The sequence below is a fragment of the Lemur catta genome, chromosome 13, assembly GCF_020740605.2.
Source record: "Lemur catta isolate mLemCat1 chromosome 13, mLemCat1.pri, whole genome shotgun sequence".
Classification (NCBI taxonomy): Eukaryota; Metazoa; Chordata; class Mammalia; order Primates; family Lemuridae; genus Lemur; species Lemur catta.
In genome coordinates this window covers 41564971-41585569 of record NC_059140.1, presented here as the reverse complement: position 1 = coordinate 41585569, position 20599 = coordinate 41564971, and the positions used below count along the sequence as shown (strand labels likewise).

The 20599-nt window shown below is 36.4% G+C and overlaps 1 protein-coding gene across 2 annotated transcripts in view; it reads right to left on the bottom strand.

Annotated features, from left to right (window-relative positions):
* Positions 1-20599, bottom strand: part of KLF12 (Kruppel like factor 12) — a 232724-nt gene that overhangs the window by 97633 nt on the left and 114492 nt on the right. For both annotated transcript variants that reach the window (XM_045567222.1, XM_045567223.1), the window contains exon 3: positions 14063-14198. In XM_045567222.1, coding sequence (XP_045423178.1) covers positions 14063-14198 — 136 coding nt within the window. The remainder of the gene's footprint in view (positions 1-14062; positions 14199-20599) is intronic.

Sequence of the window (20599 nt, the reverse complement as noted above, 5' to 3'; positions counted from 1 at the left end):
CAAAGTGATATGGCAGGAGTTTCTGGATGAATCAGTAATGTTTTGATTTTATGATCCTAGTTCTATGCAATATAAAAGGGTAACTATGTAGCACCTGAGCACTTTTTACAAGCACCGACATCTTGAAAGCACTTACAAGACTCTTGTGTCTCCAAATGATAAGAGATGGGAAGGTTAGAGAGCTATAAAATGTTATGGAGACAGCAAACAAAAAGGCTAGTACAAAAAGAAAAGCTCTTTATTTTCTTATCAGGATAAACCAAGACCCTGCCTACACTCTGGGTTTACAATTTATGAGTATTTATCCATATTTGAAGTTAAAAGATCAAAGGAAGGAACAAGAATTTCAAAGTTCATGTAGGGAAAAAAAGATCTTGTACCTAGAATAAAAAAATAAACAGAAAAGATAAAATAAAAATGGGTCTGGCACATACTGGACCTTTAATAAGTATATTGTGAACACATAAAACTTCATAATTGATGCCCATGCCAATTCATCCCGATAATTATCAGATAAGCAAGCTTATTTTGTATACATAGACAAAAACATGCTGTAATTAAAGTGTCTTTTCAAACAGTTATTTGCAGAACTGTCTCAAACTTTCTCTTCGCTCCAGGTACATCTCTAGTCATACAAATGACCGTCACTACTCTGGCTGTCATTCTGATTTTGCTCATCTCCCTCACAGCCACATTTCTACATTTGCTCCCCCAAAATCTTAGGTTCCTACTCAACTAGCATTCACAATTCCTTCCTGTTAACCTGCTGCACCTGGCCTCTATGTCCTTTCCATAGCTCAACTAGATCTGTACTATCTCTAGTTCTTTTTTTTTTTTTTCCTCAATTGAACGGACTTTATTTTTCTTGAACCTCAGAGGGATAGAACTTATTTTCTTGGTGTTTCTCTAAGCCTCCTCTGTCCCTCTGATTAAATCTTCTTCCTCCACCTGCTTCCTCACTGCAGAGCTTCCTTCAAAACCGGGTCCTTGGCATCCAGTTTCTTTCAATTGAATAAATCCTCTTTTAAAGACTGAATAATTACTAGAATGCCTTAAAAAGAAACGCAAAGGTAGTTGAAGACGAAGAGCAAATGGAACTCCTGTACACAGCTGGTGGGAATGTAAAAGGATACAACTACTTTGGAAAACTCTTTGGCAGTTTCTTATAAAGATAAACACACATCTACCTATGAACCAGCAATTCCCCTCCTCGGTATTTACCTAAGAGAAATGAAGACATGTTTCTACAGAACAGTTGCAAACACAAAGGTTCATATAGCTTTACAATAGTCCCAAACTAAATACAACCCAAATGTTCATCACACAGTGGATGGACAAATTATGTTATATCCACTCAATGGAATGCTACTTAGCAATGCAAAAACAATCAAGAATCTCAAGAATATTATGTTCAGTGAAAGAAGCCTGAAACAAAAGAATATATATAGCACATGATTCCATAAATGAAGATACAGAACTAATCTGTGGTGACAGACATCAGAAAGTGGCTCTTTGGGGGTTGGCAGTGAATTTATTGGAATGGGACACAAGGTAACTTTCTGGGTGATGAAAATGTTCTGTATCTTAGACGAGCATATACAACTGTTAAATCTGGTGAGCTCTATCCTTAAAATAAGTGTTTTATTAATTGTATATAATACTTAAAAAATAAAAATAAAATAACCTTAGTTATCGTTCTTATGCCACTGACTCCCTTTGTATATTTCCAGTCCTTCCTGATCAGTTCCAGTTCTAGATCACCAAATACCAACAGGAGAGCTCCATTTGGATGTTTCCTTATTATATGAAATCCCTTCACTTACTCCTCTCTGCTACAATATTCAGTTCAAAGTAATGGCCATTCTTTCTTCCTTCATCTTATCCTTTGGAGTCTTATTATCACTAAACTATCAATTCTTCCTTTAAATACAAATCATAAATCCTTTCCCTTCAAGATAGAATGAAAGAAAAAGCCCTCTTAACATGTAGTGGGAAGACTATTTGGGTATTACCACTTGTTACTTATACATCACCACCTAAGTCACTTCAGTTTCCTAAGTCTTTTTTTTCTCATCTATAAAATGAGACAATTCATTCACGGCTATATTAAGGAACACTGTGAGATACATAAATAAGAATAAATTGATCATTATAAAGCATTACATTTTTAATACAACACTTAAGGTTATTGTTACTGATACTTGTTCAAAAGCCACCAATGGAGTCTTGGCCCAGGCCCAGAGCTGCTCACCTCTCAACTGCTTCAATGACTTCCGATATATTCTTCCTGATTTTTCTTGGCATGTGACCAATCTGTTACTCATTTTCATGACTAATAATGTAATCCCTTTAAAAACTTTAATATAATATTGATTTTTAAAAAGAAAGACGCAGCAAGATTTATGAAACCCCACATTAGTTTCAAAGTAGCTGCTAACCTGGAAGCTTGAGTGAAAAATGTAGGGGTAAAATGCCAAAGCTAAAGATCTTACCAAAGAAATATATTTTAAAACATCAGGCTGGTTTTCATACATAAAGGGATTGCAAGGGATTGCATGCTTTTAGTTTAATAACTCTTGGTTTTTATGAACAATTTCCAATTTTGCTGGCTTATCACCCATTATCAAACCTTTACTGGTTTGCAGACTTTACTTGCACAATAAACCTCATAAAAATTTTAACGAAAAATATTTTAACCCTACAATGCAATCTATCCAATACAAGATGACAAAATACTTGTTTTTCCTAATGAATTTTTTTGTTTGCACTTCCCTATTATGTATTAGAAAGTTTCTCAAAATGTGCAATTTAAAATTAGTTTTATATTTGCATGATAAAAGGGATACTTTCAACTATAAGAATCAATTTCACATTCTGTCCCACTTGTAATAGTGTTTATATGTACAAAACAAAATAGAGAATGGGTGCAGAATTAAAGACCAAAACATTTTCTGCTGAAAGGTCATGAAATTTTAGCTCAAAGATTTTATTTTCAATCACCTACACAGTCGTTTCAATTTTATATTTTATTTGTGCTTTGTCATTATTGTAGCCTATAGCTATATAATTCCAGAAATCAGGGGGAAAAAACAAAATAGCTGATAATATTTTTTGTCGCTTTGTACACCGTAAGAGGTTAATCAATGTTAATTTGAGTTTATAGACTGAACATAACTGTTTCACAGATTTTGCTTATTCCACTAGAATGAGCCTTTTGTCAAGCTCACATTTTAGTATTAAAATTCTTATATTTGGTAAAACAAAATAATGTTTCTGAGAGTATAAACCCTGGAGATAAGAATGTACATTATGAAACCAAGACAAAATATGTATCTGTTATTACTGATTTTTAAAAATACATCATTATGGGAGTCTAGGGAGAATAATTTATGAGCACCGCAAGAGCCACCTAGACATTTTATAAAAGAAAATGACTAGAATTTGCTGAAAGTTAGGGAATTCGATTAGAAAAATGGGAAAATTGGTTCATATGAATTGTTTCTATGAACAACCACCTCTCTTTGCTAAAATATTAGTACATCACTTCCCTAAGGCCCCTCATCTCCAAAGGAAGAATATATTTTCCCCACTCTACTGATGTTGGACTTGGTCGTGTGATTTCATTGAAATTATTAACAAAGATCCAGAATTTTATCTAGAAATATTATTTGACTTAGTCTAATATTAAAAATTAGGTTGGGATGTACATTATTCAGGTGATGGGTCCAAAAGCTGGATTTCACCACTATACAAAATATACATGTACTGGAATTCAACTTGTGCCTCCTAATTCTATTTAAAAAAATTAGGTTGATGAAATGATCATTTTAGCTAAGAATATCTAATTACTTTTAAATTAAAGTTAAAGATTAAATTAAAGCATCAGTTTTTATATATTAGGTTTGCTTTTTATAAGTAGGGATAAAATAATACTAATGATATATCAAGTAGTTTTAAAACTAAACATTGGCAGAATTTTATTTTATAAGTAAAGTTTGGAATTTTCTCCCCATACTAGTAATTTTGTAGAATAATAATCAGAAATATTCTCAAAAATTGTTGGCATTTTTACTATGCTAACTGCATATGGTTTGGGATTTAATTTTTAGGATAAGCCATGATGCATGATATATTAGATTTTCAACTGGCTGACAACTGTTGGCTATGTGATTGTAAAAGTAGATGGCAAAGTATCACTGGAAATGACTGTGTAAAACATTGACCTGATAAGACTCACCCTTATCCAAGCTGTCTTTTCCTATCTACATCAGATTTTTCTACACAGCAGCAGACTATCCCTGAAAATGTATCCAATTTTTTACTTTCATTTGATGAATATAAGTAAATGTATTCAATGAGATTCAAGAGTGTGGGAAAATGATATAAAGTAATGGAAAATTATGGTACAATGGCTTTAACTATTGGAAAGTAATAAGAAGAAAGAGTATCTAGAACATTTGACTGGAAATAGATTGTATCCCCGTGAATTGGGTTAATTTCAAATATATTACCATATAGTTTTGCATCATGTGTACTCTCACTGACTATATTAATAAATGAAATAGTGGTGAATGATTCTGGGAACTTGTAATGAAACGTATTAATATTTCAACATTATCACTGAGTATCTCTGTCAGTGCACATCAAAAATACATGAGAAATGACTACCTACACTCAGTGGTTACACCCATTAGAAACATATCTATGAGAAATATAAATGATATATATATAAATCTGCAATGTGATTATAGGTATAATATACAGCAAGAAAAAAGCTACATGAAGATCTCACATGGGGAAGTATGTTGAACAACTGAAAGCAAATTAATAATCAGTTTGGAGCATACTGTATGACCACATGAAATACCAGTATATTTTAAATTATGAGTTCTTAGAAATTACTAACACTAAAAAAATTTTTAAACATAATTTAAAAGTAGGAAAAATAAACAGCCACTGTCAACTAAAAGTGGTTCATCTTTCCTATCCACAATGTAATTTTGGTATTCCCCACTTAAAAAAACAAAAACCAAAAAAAAACCCCAAATTTTGGCTTTAACAAATTAGATTTCTCTTTATTTTTAAACTGATCAGCAAGAAGTATAAATTCACACTAGAATAAGGCACGGCAGTTTAAAAGCAAATCAACACTCAGTTAACCCAGTAATTTCCAAGTGTTTAATTTAGTTAGGCTAAAAAAAAGAGTCTGTTTACATTTATATCATATGATGTTCAATTCAGTTGGGGGGGGTGTCAAATTGATTGCTTAGCATTATGCATAGAATATAAAATTCCAACCGTAGAGATAAGAGATATAAATTGCTCTCAAAAAGTCTGTGAAGTAGATTTCATATTCATCTTTTAATGATCAGAAAGATTTATGCACAAAAAATTCCCAGGATAAATTCTCACTTAGAACTAAAATTACGTTTTTAGGGAGAAAAATACTTAATGACTGCTAGAAGATATAATAATAATATATAAAAACTTTCCAGTATAATAGATATTTTTGACTCATCAGGGGATATATTATGCATTGTTGAAGAGAAATATTAGATGCTTGATAAAATCACTTTGAAACAATATACTGATACAGACACCAACTGTTATTATGACCAATAATAACATCCAGACTAATATGGACATTTTATTGTTTTTTATTTATTTGGCAAAACATTTCAATATTTCTTAGAAGAAATGCCTGTATGTATACATAACTAGATTTCAAGAACCTAGGCCAAAAAGAAGTAGAAAGCAGACAAATATTTTGAAAGAAAAATTTGTTTAGCATGATTTTTTTTTGTTGTTAAACAACTGTTTGCAGACTCCCTTAGAAAAAGAATTTTTATAATAGCATAGGGAGGGAAAAGCATGAAAGGATAAAGAGAGTCAGTTCTAACTCTTCTTCCTTAGAGATTTTGATGCTAGAATAAACAGTTGACCTGTGTAAAACCCATTTTCTTCCGTTTTTTGTTTTTTTTTTTAAAGATAGGATCTTGCTCTGGAGTGCAGTGGTGCAATCACAGCTCACTGTAACCTCCAACTCCTAGGTTCAAGATATCCTCCCACCTCAGCCTCCCCAGTAGCCAGGACTACAGGCGTGTGCCACCAAGCCTGGCTAATTTTTTTTGCTTGTTGTAGAGACGGGGTCTGTCTATATTGTCCAGGCTGGTCTCAATCTCTTGGCCTCCCAAAGTGCTGGGATTACAGGTGTGAGCTACCACATGCTCAGCTCTTCTGTAAATTTAAGGAATTATAACTAAGATTCCAGAATGCTCCTGCCTCAAGGCTTCTGCACTTGTTATACCCTTTGCCTAGAATGCTCTCCCTTTAGATATCCATATGCTTTGACCTCCTACCCCTTCAGCTCTCTCTGAAAATGTAATCTTATCAGAGTTCCTCTCTGCATGCCTTCTATGAAGTGGTGAATCCTGCCTACCACCGCCACACTGCCTAGCCCACATATCCTGCTCCCTTCATCTCCACACCCCTTATTATATTCAGAGATATTATATAACTATTACCATTTGTCTGTTTCATCCCACCCCTCCATTAGCATATAAACATCATGAGATCAATAATTTTGTCTATTTTATCCAATGTTTTTCTAGTGTTTTAAAACAGTGCCTAATTAGGCACTGTGCTAGCTCTGGAAACACAAAGAAATCTAGGACATGGTATCTGTCTTCCAAGTAGCTCAACATACTGGAGAGTCTTATATATGTGGCATGTTTGTGTGTGTATATAAAATACATATATATGCTTTGTACCACAAGCTCCTGTGTCCAACTGTGGAGGTTATGGACACCTAGGCAGCACTACTCATATCCACAGTGACGGGATGTACAGTGCTCAACCTGCACAACCATACCCAGCTTCCTTGAGAATGATATCTGTAAGGCACAAAGTTGATCATGCTATTCCCATTTAAAACCCATCAGTGGGTCCCCACTATCTATGGAATAAATTCATCTTTCCTCATTAGGTCCTTACCTACCTCTCCAAGCAATTTTATCTCCCATCTCTCCTCCTCACTCTCTTAAGCACCAGTCATTGTGAATTTATGCACCCCTCCCATACCCAATGCTCTTATCTGTTCCAATCTGAGTTATGTGTACCCACCCTGTTCTCCCAAAGCAGCACTTCATGCTTTTACCTGACTGGACTTTAACTCATAAAGTTTGACTCTGAGCCTCTCATGGTCAGGAACTGTGAGTCATTCATTCTGTATCCCAAGCATGTAACAAAGAGTAGAATAAATGGATTAATGACTCTGAAAGAATACATGACTTAGTTTGGCAATTCATGAAACAATTCAACTATTAAATCATTAGCCCCACTGCATTATACTTTTCTTATTTAAAGAAGGACCAACACCATCCCACAAAGGCAGATAAAAGGGACTATGTATGGACATATGGGCTCCAGCTTGCTCTTCAATATCTAGTGACTGCGTTACTAAGTGATCAGTATTTTCAATTTTTTAAGGCTTAGAAGACTGTTGGGCTGATATTGGCCAAGCCTACACTTTAGGTTTTATCTGCAATAATTCACAGTTAATCAGGGCTTTTTCTGATCTCCTTCAAAAATAAAAAAGGGCACTTTAAAAGCATTTATCTCCCCTGGCAAGAGTAAATGTCTCCCTGATTTGCCCATCAGAACCACAAAAGGCATGATATTTAGTCCCAATCAGAGAGCTAGACTTCCATCTAAAGATCTGAGTCAAAGGGTATCTCTTTGGTAGTATCTGAAGTGCGTATCTGAAGGTGTCCCAAACCCATTAGGATTATTAAATAGAAATATAGCACCTTTTAATGTGCCAGAAATTTGGGAAGCATCTTAAGAGGAAAACTGAAATAATTTAACATTTAGAAGTTGGAGACAAGATATATGAGCTCTCTCTGGCTTTTTCTTAGAGCACAATCAACTCAGTTGAGTTTATTCCTATCAGCAGAGAAGAAACATGGCCCAAACATTCTCAAATACTTCATTCAAGGAGGGCAAAATAAGATGACATAGTGCCCTTCCAATCCTCGGACAACTTTTCCTTTTATAGACTGGCAGAAGGCAATTCTAAAAGGAATGTTCATTTTAGGGGCCTGGGAATGTCAGTATATATGCATATATTAAAACATACTTAAAACCACATTTCCTCAGCAATAGTCTCTTTAAATAAAGTAACAGTCAAGTTTACCTAAATATCACTCTAATATTTTGGATTTTATTTCCTCACATTTCAATATAATGTGATTTACAGAAGCTAAATTTTCATATTTCTGGTAGAAATAAAAATTTTTTTATGCATTTGATACAGTGATTTCTTCCTCAATCACATTATTTTTGAAGTAACAATGAGCTTAAAAATTAGAAAGCCCAAAACTATTTCATAAAAGTTGTATGCTGGGTTCAAAGTTTAAAAAACCCTGGGAATTTAAGGTAGTTATGGTATAGAGATTTTAAAGCCACGACTTAAAAAAAACAGGTATGTAAAGATAAAATCATAAAGGAATGTAGGTTTGCAGTCAGACAAACTTGGGTTTGAATGTGAACTCTGCAAATCACTAGCTATGGGACCTCTAGGGATAGACTAAAACTCCACCGGCCTCCGTTTCTTTATCTGTTGGGTAAAAACAGTATCATGAGGCAATGTAAATGAAAACTCCATGAGCTTTTCTAGCATCTGCCAAAAAGCAGGCTCTCAGTAACAGCTCTGTTGTTTTCCCCTTCTTTCTCATCTCTTGTACTGTTCTCTACTGTAATTTAAAAGACATTACCACAGCCAAAACTGAGGAGATTAAGAGAAACAGGAGGAGTATTAACTGTTCAAATTTAGAACAAGAAAAAAAAAAAAAAACACCCAAGATTTCTGACTTTCTTTGATTGCAAAATACAATTTTCTAAATTAAGAATAATAATGGTTGAACTAGCAACAAGGGAAGTGTGAGGCAGCAATAGGATACCTAAATGTTCTTTCAAACAGCATTTAAGTGACAAAGTACTTAAGACAAGACTACCATTTCCAGAAATTCACTAGTTATTTTTCCTTAAGGACAGGGGCACTTCACATAAGCCATATATAATAAAAACAGGTAGAGGATGACAGCGAAGTGCTTTAATTAGCTTAAATGTAATTGACAGTGAATTATTAAAAAAATGTATCATTTTAACAGGTACAGATATCAGGGATGCTAGTCAAAGCAAAAGTTATCAACGCTATTAATTTATGTTGAGTTTGTTCCCGAGGGTTATAATCAAAATCAGAGAGAGTAGACTACTCAGATATGCAGTGAGATAACAGTAACAGGTATTCTCCAATTCTGAAAGGACCAATTCCGGGCCAAAGGTACATCTCCTTGCATTTTTATCTGCTTCCTCTATAGTTTACCTTACCCTTCACCACATCATACTCACTGAAATTATTATATCTATTTATACATCCTATTCTTTTAGCTTGTTCCTGGTAAAATAGAAACAAAAGAGAGAATGCCCTCTTTCAAATATTACTCGTTTTACAATTTAGTTTGATGGAACTTGATTTTTCTACTAGCATTAATAAATGAAGATTATGAAATGTTTGGAATTAGAAGTACAAGTAAAAATTAGAGGCTCAGGGTAACAAAGCCCAACTTTACCTATGTAAAAACATCATTATTTTGTCTAGGATTATAGTTAATTATAATAATTTGCTCTAATCATGTGCCTTTATCTCTCTTTCTCCAAACAGTTACTTCATGATTATGATTGTCAAGCTGCTAAGGGTAATGACCCTATTTTGCCATCGTTGGGGGAGGGGGGAAGCCTAGACCAAAACAAGATAGATCTTCTAAGAAACGCTGGAAGTTGGCTTTGTCAGAATGACTGAATACGTGATTTGTGACTTGGATGACAGTATCTCTGGGTCTCTTTGTGGCTGCTTCTTCCAATTTATCTGAATTAGCTGATGCTGAGCTGATAAATGGGAATGAAGTTAATCAATGAAAATGATCGAAGTGATCAGTTCAAGCACACAGTTCAGAAGCCTCACTACATCAATCTATGTAAGCCAAGGTGGACTCAGGTTGCTGCTCTAGCCACTAAGTGACGCTCTGTTTTATTTAGAGACAGGCATATCTAAATACATTTTTAGGGGGTGCATTTTGGCTAACAATTTCTGCATATCAAATCAAAGGAAACATTTTAAAATAAAAGATTTAATAAAAGTTCATTTTTAAAACTAGTAAAATGTATAATGCTAGACATATAGAAAAAAAATTTAGTGGTTTTTACTATATACACAAAGTTACGCAGTCACCACCACTGTCTAATTCCAGAACATTTTCATGACCCCAAAAGAAACCCTATACCCACTGGCAGCCACTCCTCATTAAGCCTTTCCCTTGGTCTCTGGAAACCACTAATCTAATTTCTGTCTCTTTGGATTTGCCCATTCTGGACATTTCATGTAAAAGGAATCATAGAGTAGCTAGCCTTCTATGTAAGGATGATTTCACTCAACATAATATTTTCAAGGTTCATCTATGTTGTAGCATGTATCAGTATTTCATGATATGTAACTCATACATCTCTTTACCTTGGGAGCTGTGTGAACCATTTTTCAAGTTGCATGTAACTCAATCACAGAAAACAATAAAAAATAATAAATTTTTCATTAAATTAAAATGGATTGTTTTGTTTTCAATGTTTTTATTCTATTTTCGTAATAAAACACTGTGGCCCCAAGAAAGTTTTTTTTTCTAGGGTGGTAGTCAATGTGTTAATACATTAGTTTATTGATCATATTATGTGGAAATGTTTGGGTTATTTTTTCACAAGGTATCAAGACACAAAAGCAAACAGAAAAAGAAGAAAGAGAAATTAATAGTGAAATAGTCATATGGCTTAAGAAATTACAGAAAAACTAAGATAAGAGCAGAAAGACAAGTTCACAATTGTATATAGTGAAATTCAATTTTGAGTAAACCTATGTAAAAAAATTTTAAAAGTTCTTTAGCAGGGATTTAATATTTATTTGTCTCAGAATAAAATTTTCTTATTATTGTAAGTTTTAAAATACCTGTATACCTATATTTAAGAGGTCTCTGCAGAACATTCTTTTTGCTTCACCTAATGGTATTTTCACTCACACACATATACTCACTGTTGAATGATGGCTAATTAACTATCCACGGGTCCTGGGATTCTAGGGCTTTCTAGTTGATAGCTCAGTGTGTTCTTTACTAATCGTTTCATGAAAACACTGATATGAATAATGAATCTGGCACCTCCTAAGATACACATACAACTTTTGTAATAATAATAAAGACAGGCATAGATACTTTTACAAAAATATTATGGCTTAGGGCAGGTACAGTGGCTCACGCCTGTAATCCTACCACTCTGGGAGGCTGAGGGAGGAGGATTGCTTGAGGCCAGGGTTTGACACCAGTCTGGGAAAGAGCAGGACCCCATCTCTATAAAAAATGAAAAATTAGCCAGGCTTGGTGGTGTACACTTGTAGTCCCAGCTACTCAGGAGGCCGTGGCAGGAGGATCGCTTGAGCCCAGGAGTTTGAAGTTGCAGTGAGTATGATGATGCTACTGCAACCCAGCCTGGGCGACAGAGCAAGACCCTGCCTCAAACACATACAAAAAATTTTGGCTTAAAAATGTGTACAGAAAGTGAATCAAAGAGGTTATGTTGAAAATGAAGCTCTAGTTCCTGAGGTTGCTATTAAATGGTTTCATATTAAAATATAAGTATATAATATTAATAGCACAAACAATGGTTATGTTTAAGAAGTTAGTATCATTATCTGCTATATACACCCCATATGGAGTAAGTGTGATTTAGATATTAGTCATCACACAGTTCCAAACTTTAATGTTTGATTTAAAAGAAACACAAGTATCTATGAACACACAAATTATATACGCATTACAATGATGCAGGAAAACGATGTAACTGAAATGTCTATGAAACTTATTATTCATCTCAGAACTTAAACCTGTTATCATTTGGTCTCACTTTACAGATGAGAAAATGGACTCCTCAATCTTAAGATCTGGCTCACACGAAACCAGGGTCACTGCACTCAATCAGGATGAGGCAACTCGCAGGGCCACTATTTTAAATAAGATGTCAGCAACCTCTCGGATTCAATACCTATCCTGGCTCAAGTTAGTATTTGGTTCAGGGAAACTAAGTTATTTGAACAAATGAGAGAAAAACTATGTTTTTATAAGTGCTCAAGCGGAAGAATATTATTGGTAACAGATTTATAGGCACTCTTAGAAAATGATGTTTTTGGAGTTGGAAGTCCTAAACATTGTCTTGTTACCATTTATTATACGACTTTGAGCAAGTCATTTACCTTCTATGATCCTTAGTATCTTCATTTGCAAAATGAGAACAGTTACACTCACCACATTTGTATATCCTAGTTTATTATTACACTCATACCACTGCACTATTACTATTACTGCTACCATTAAGAATGATACTAATTCCACCATTAATTAAAGCTTTCTATGTGCCAAAACTTTGTGACTTACTGTTTATACCTCATATCTATATTAAACTCTCTCAACAGTCCTGTCAGTTAAGTATTCTGATTTTCTTATTACACATGAAGAAACGTCTCAGAGTGGTTAAATAACTTTCCAGAAGTCACATAGCTAATAAGAGCATGAATGTGAATCAGGGCAGATCTTTCTGACTCCACATTTCATTTTATACCCATTATATCTAATTTCCTCTAATATATCTTATATATATATATACTATATATAATCTATAAAATATAGATACAGTATTCATTTTATACACACATATTTATGCTGTAATTTCTGATATGCCATATCAATGTTCTTTTTTATTTTTATTTCTTTAAATTTCAAAGCCTAATGTATGGAACAGAGTAGGTACTTAATATTTAGGAAAAAGGAATGAACATATAAGAGGTAACTAAGATAACTTTGGGTGAACTGTTAATTAACAATTGTGTCAGCAGCAACAGTGGCTATTTGTATCTTCTTATTCAAGATTGTTATTAAAAATTACACTAGAAGATAAATACTGCATGGTATCACTTACATGTGGAATCTAAAAAAAAAAGTCAAACTCATAGAAACAGAGTCACCAGAGGCTGAGGTGTGTGGAACATGAGGAGATGCTGGTCCAAGGGTACATACGGTTACATGAAGAGTAAGTTCTGAGAATCTAATATATAGCATGATGACCACAGTTAATAATGTATTGTATACTCGACATTTGCTAAGACAGATCTTAAGCATTTTCACCAAAACAAAAAAAAAAAACAGGATAATTATATGAGGTGATGTATGTGCTAATTAACTTGATTGTGGTAATTATTTCACAATGTACATGTATATCAAATTAGCATGGGCATTTAAGTTTATATATAGTTTTATTTACCAAATATACCTCGATAAAGCTAAAAAAAATTTATTCTAGGGAAAAACTATATATGGACTAGCATAGGTTCAATTCTAGATACAATGTTGACGATGACAGAAAAGCAGCTATTTTCAATAAACAAGGGCTGAAATCTAACTCCATGGTCCTGGTAAAATGAGAGAGAAAGGATTCCCTTTAAAAATTACATATGATTCCTATTTTCCAAAGGGTGAACATACTTTCCAAATTGAAATCTTCAGAAAAGCTGTTCTGCACTTTCCTATCTAAACAAGATAATGATACTTGCCATATTTTAGTTCTCTGAGTTTGTATATGAATATTAATAATGATGATGATAATCAGATAGTGGTATTCAAAAAGTACAATATCTTTTTTTTTTTTTCAGAGTTAAAGAGAAGGGTGCAGGAAGTATCAGAAAAGAGGCACAGAGGTCCTATATCTAATTAAAACACAAATTTCCGACTCTTTAAAATACTCCATTCTCTGCCCTAATCTCCTGAAGAGCAAGAAGCCAAATGGAAAGCCGATGACGCGTGTGCCGGTGCAAGCTAGAATGACATGGCTGGGGGAGAGGAGAGGCTGCAGTTTCCATTATCCATTGAACACCGTGGCAATTCTTATTTCATCCTGAGAATGTGATACTTACTCTTGTACTGCTCTGGCTATGGAAAGGGCCGTAGATCCAGTTTCATTAACGCTATCTAAGGTCACATTTGGCAGGTCATCATCATCACTGTCACTTTTACTTTGTCTGGGAGATAGGCCTCGGGGGTCCATTTGTGCTGGGAAAAAAAGGCATATATAACGAATTAAAATTAGCACGCAGAAAGTTAACCTTGTCCTGGACCAACATCAAGCACAGATCGTCTCTTCTGTGCATACCACGCAAATGGAATTCTCTAGACATCACAGGAATTAGTGAAAGCTTATGTATTTTATGTACTGAGTACTGACTGAGTCTTTTTTCTATTCTTTTTTGGATTTACAAACCCTACATCGGCTCTCCAGAGTTTCAGGGTACAATTATAGAAGAGGAACTATAAAATCCACAATATTACCAACTCCTATGTGGTCAAAAACTGATTATGTAGCTCAGGAGCTACTGTTCAACCTTCTGGCTGCTCCTCCTCCTTGCTTTGCTGCCAGAGTTCTGGCCATTTCACTGCTCATTAGCACTTTCCCTGGAAGGTGGAGAGCATGAGGTAGAGGGGATATTATTTGCTTATAGCTCTCATAATCAGTTAAAAGAAGAACAGGGTTTGCGTGACTAATACAAAGTTTCAGGTGTTTTTTTGTACTTCGCTGAATCATTGTCTCGCAGTTCATTACTGCTGTAAGTGGAGATTTGAGTGCACAAAAATGACAAAACTGGTAGCATTTTAAATATCTGTCTCTGTGTGTTAAAAGTGCTCTTCATCTCCATCCTGATTTCATTTATCAAATGGTATTTTCAGATATGATTTTCCTTCCGCTGTGAACTTGCCAAAGCAAGACACAGCTCGATGTTCTGACCCCTACTGACCAGGACTATCAGATCCTTTCAAACGAGGGGACTGCTGTCAACATGTAATATGTTACCACATAGTTTTTAAAATTAGATTTCATTTCTACCTCCTTTTTCCTATGAACAGCTTCAACAAACACCGCCCAGATTTTCTATCAGCCCTCGCCTCAAGCACAAAACCACACTTTTTCAATTAAAAGTACTGCACCAGCTACACAACTGCATTGTTAAAATATGCAACTTCAACACCACTCAGCTTCAACCAGACGGCTGCTCGTCAAAGCTGACTACGTAACATTTCTAAAACCACTACTACTTGCAAAGGAAAGCAAAATGCACGTAAAATCATGGTCATAATGACATTTGAGCCCATTTACAATTTTATTTCTTTTGTCTCAAATCATTTCTTTGTTACTGTGCATCATACCTTAGGTAGAACCAGATGGAATTGCTGGCATTTCACCATTTTTTATGCACGAAAAGGTAATTTTGATGATTGTACCTAATATTTACAATATGGCTGGAAAAACTATACCTGAGAGTTTCAAAATATTTCTAAGTAAACTTGTTTAAGAAGGAACTTATATTTGTTGAACCTAGTGTGTGCCAGTGTATTTGACATACAATCTGCTATAAATATAAATGTACCAAAATGTGCTTTGCATAATGCAAGTATTTGGTTAACGATTGGTTGAATTAAAGAGAAAATAATTCAAAAAATCTGAAGCAGTCGTCCTCAACTGAGGGCAAATTTGCCCCCCAAGAGACACTTAGCAATACCTGGAGACATTATGATTTGTTGCAACAGGGGGCGGTGGAGGTGGGAAGGAAGGATGCTACTGGTGTCTAGTTGGCAGTGGCCAAGGATGCTGCTAGGATCCTACAATACACAGAATAAAGAATTAACCAGTCTTAAATGTCAATAGTACCCAGGTTAAGAAGCTGATCTAAAGATTGAAGAACCTAGAAATATAAAAGTATTACACTTTATGACTCTCAGTGACATAACTATATCCTAGTTTCATTGTCACTAACAAAGAAACTGTCATACACTGGATTATCCATATTTTCTGACCCTCTCCTCAAATAAAATAATTCACTATCATGTGATTCTGCATTCAATTTTCTCAAATATGGCATTCACTTCCTCAAATGCCAGGAATTATTCAGTAACATTCATTAAGAGCTTTTGAATATTTTCTTTGTACCACACACTGGGGGAAAAAGACCTTATTTTCCAACTGATCTCTAGAGAAGATTCCCTAGAAGAGGGATGTTGGAGAAACTCTTTGTAGGGCAAAGCAACCAGTTCCACCACCATCTGATAACAGACGGCTTAACTATTCAGTCACTCCAATAGTACCTGAAGGCATCCTATCATTTGTTTTGGCTTTAGGCAACAGAAATTGGCTCAGGCTAACTTATATTAAAAAGAATGTACTGGAAAGATATTGAGCAACTCACAGAATGGAAGGTAAAGATGAACAACCAGCACTCACATAGCACAGGAGCCAGGGATGAGCCAGGCATTTCAGTCAGGAATTCATAGATAGTTTCTTTTTGGGCAATCATGATCTAGAATGAGTCATTTAACAGCCATTCATAACTATTTAAAGCCAGCCAAGAAAATGAATATCAGATCTATCTAGGCTTCCAAATCACATATTGTGTGGTGTTACATACGCCTGTAAATGTCAACAATTTAACATTTAAAGTTGTCGAAACATCATGCACTAGGATGCCTTTGCCAAGATACCAAATTAGCAAATAGCCAAAGGCAAGAGAATATTCTGGTGGTCCCATTTTGTCCAAGACAACTAGAGCTCTCACAGGTAAGTAATGTAACCCAAGGAAGATACCAACAAGCAACCTGGCTCTGAAAGTTAAAGCCTAATTGTACGAAAGATTCCAAATAACTCGTGTGAGAATCGTTACATGATCATCTAAATTATGTTATGTTTACATCTTAATGAAAGTTTAAAATATGTTAAATATGATATCTTTTTGATGTGCTTTTCAGGAGCATCATAATTGAGGATTTCTTTCCAATATTTTCAATAAATATTATGAAACACATCTGCTACCATCGTGCTGGGAAACTCTTTTTACCCATACCTTCAGCCAAGCTGAGGAAGTAATTAGAAAGGCTTTTTAAAATCTGCATTGCTGATTAGGTCAGATGATTAGCTTATCTACATACTTGCATAATTCCACTCTATTTTTATTAAATGTGGAACAGGGACATCTACCCTAGTTAACCTCCATTAGTCTTTCAGCTTCTCAGCCTATTTAGGAAAGATTGATTCTCCAGGTGCTCAGTCGGAGACAACAGAAAAGTACCTGGACATCAGAACCAAAAACAATCCACGTTTCTAAATAAGAGAGCAGGAGATGATCTATAAACATGTGAAAAGAATTTACGCTTGAGATTTTATTCCTTTTAAATGAAAAAGGGATCCGACACTTAGGTAATCCAGCTCACTGCTGGGGAGATGCCATTCGTCTGAGTTGGAGGTGTTCCAGAACACTGTGAGTCTTGATCTACGGTAGATTTTTGCTATAAAGATCCCCCCAATAAATCACGTGTCCCTGTATCCATGAGCTTGTGTGGCCACTTCTCACAATGACTCTGGGTTTGACGACATGACTTGTTGTGGGTCAATCGGACATTAGCAAACGTGACAAAAGTAGAGGCTTGAAAAGCACCTGCACGTTGTGTTTCCCTTCTCTCTTGCTGTTTTTAGAACCTAGTCACCATGCAAAGAAGCTCAGAGGATCTTAAGAGACATGCTGCTCCGCTGGCAGTCCCCAGTCCCAACTGCTGGACATGTAAGTGTGCCATTTTAGACTGACCAGCCACATCCCAGTATCCAGATGACTATAGACATCTAGGTGACCCCAGGTGAGACTGGCATGAAAACAACCTGGCTAAATCCATCCCAAATTTTTAACCCACAGAATTGTGAGCAAATAAAATAGGTGCTATTTTAACTTGCCAAATTTGGGGGTGATTTGTTAGGCAGCAATACAAAATCAATACACCACTGATTCCCAGCTCCTTCCAGAGATTTCCTAACAATGATGTGGACAAACTATCACTACAATTACAATCAGCCTATCACTCTGTTAAAATGAATTACATTTGACCTAAAGCTGCCTCCACACATATTTTGGCCTAAAGTTTTCTCTGCATGTGGTGAACCCTAACCTACCTTGATGTGTAAACAGACTGCAACCTACTCTTGTAACAAGTAGCTCAGTCACGGCCCCGGCAGCCAACTGTTCAAACCAGGCTCAATTAAGACAAACGCTGGGCTTTAACCAATCGAGCTGATAACTCACTTCCGTTTTCTGGATGTCACTTCCTTTCCTCTGTCTATAAATACAACCTGCACCTGTAGCGGGGCAGTGCACTCTGCACTGCTTTTGGTCCAGCCTGCTGCTCGATTCTAGCATTGCAAATTAAAGCCAATTAAGATCTACAAAATTAGATTTGTTATAATTTTGTCTTTTAACAACATTCTCCTCTCTTCCCCCAAGAGCCAGACTTGCTTTCAGTGACATAAGTTTAAGTGTGATATTAATATAAAAAAGCAAAATAAAAGCTACATACTGCATTCGATTAATACATTATTTACTTTTCAATTCAAAATATTTCAAAGATATTTACAGGTGTTCTGACTTTGAAGGCATCATCTTTGATCCTAATCCTTCAGTGTTGCTCAGGCAGGGTTGGTCTCCCCTAAGGGGCCATCTGGTTGTGGTGAACGAAGTTTTTCCACCCTTTCTCTCAAGCTCATACTGGATAGGAGGCTCATATGGGTGGGTTCTCCCTGGTACGTGGCCACCCAAAGCTATGTTTCATGTTTGACTCTCTTCAACTGACATGAGGCATTTAAACTTGGCTTTTTTCTCCTCCCATGTAATCGTGGATAGACACAGACACACTAATGTCCATTCTCGCCTCCCCTCACTCCAGCCTGGGTGCTGTCAAAACATTAAGCACTCTTCTGCCTTCTACTGAAATAAATCTGCCCAATCTTCCTATTCATAAAGGAAAGGACATTTCCCCATAAGTCCCCATATGAAATGTGTACAACACAACAATCTATGAACACACATGAAAACGTACTAACATTCCCCAACAGGAATGCATCCCAGAAGGAGATGCTGATCCCTGCACATCACTCATCGGGGCTGGAGGGGAGGGGGCAGCCGCAGATGGAGGGGACGGGGCAGCTGCGTGTGCAGGGCCCACATGGCTGATGGGCTTTCTTTTGTCCCTCCCTCAGCCACTGACAGGCTGCCTGCTACCTGCAGATGCCCTAATTGTTCGCCCTGCCAAGGCGGAAACATGGCCCAGTTAGAGAAACACTGGCTTCCAGGAGAGCTGCTGCTTTACCATAGAAAAGAGGGCAGTGAAGGATTAGGGGCAGAAAGGGGAAAAGGGAAAATGAACGTTTGGGGAGGAATATGTAGGGGGGAGAACGTGTAGGGGGAGATTCACAGTATCAGTGGGTAGAACAGTCCTCCCCCAACACATTCTATGAGGAACTGTTCCAAAAAGGAAGGTCACGGAGCTTCGTTAGGATAAAAACACGGCTTTGGCTTCAGAGACATGAGGTGACTTCTGACCCTGTCACTTACAACCATCTGACCTTGGGCAATTAACTTCATGCTGCTATTCCTCAGTTTCTTCCTCTGCCACTGCTGCTGTGAGTCAAGGAGATAAATATATGCAAAGCATTTAGTCCCCGGCCCGGCAGTTAGTAGTCAATCATCATTCCATTTTACCTTGACAACAAATTCACTGCTTCTTCAACCCTTTACAGGACACTCCTTCTAAATCTCTCACCGTCTCCTGGACTATTCAAATTAGTTTTCTCTTTATATGCACCTAAACTGAAAATACCATTTCAGAGGCAGAACGCATATTGGATAATCTATAAAACCACTACTTCTCTTGACCCTGACATTCATTTATGTACCCAATCAACAGATATTTATCGGACACGTTCGAGGTACCAAGTACTCTTCTGGGTGCTGGAGAAAGAGCAATGAAAGAGGCAGATTAAAATTCTGGCTTTCACATTGGAGGGAGACAGATAACAAGTAAGAAAGGACACACTATGTCAGGCAATAAGTGCCACACAGAAAAATGAAGCAGGGGAGGCGGATGGGGCTGCTGAGAGGCAGGTGGACAATTTTTGAGCCGGTGGCCAGGAAAGGCCGCATGGAGAAGAGGATACCTGAGCAAGGGCCTGAGGAGTTGAGCAGGAGGTAGGTTTTTGGGTTTGGGGGAGCCAGGGCATTCCAGGCAGAGCAACAAGAGGTGCGAAGGTTGTGAGGAAGGAGTGTGTTTTAAGTGCCTGAGGACCTGCAGCTGCAGCCAACGAAGGGAGGAAGAAGTGGATGAGGACAGAGAGAGCAGAGAAAGAGGAGGGCGTGCAGAGTGCGGAAGGCCTTGGAGGCCGCTGTCAGAATTCTGAGTTTTGCTGTGGGTGAGGAAGGAAGCCATTGCAGGGCACTGAGCAGCAGGAAGACACGATCTGAATTATGCCACTTGATAAGGATCCCCCTGGCTATACAAGCCTGGAGTACAGGGAGATCCAGCTGGAGACACTGATGGGAATAAGTGACATTAATATTAATATTATCTAAAAACTGCACTAGCTCTTT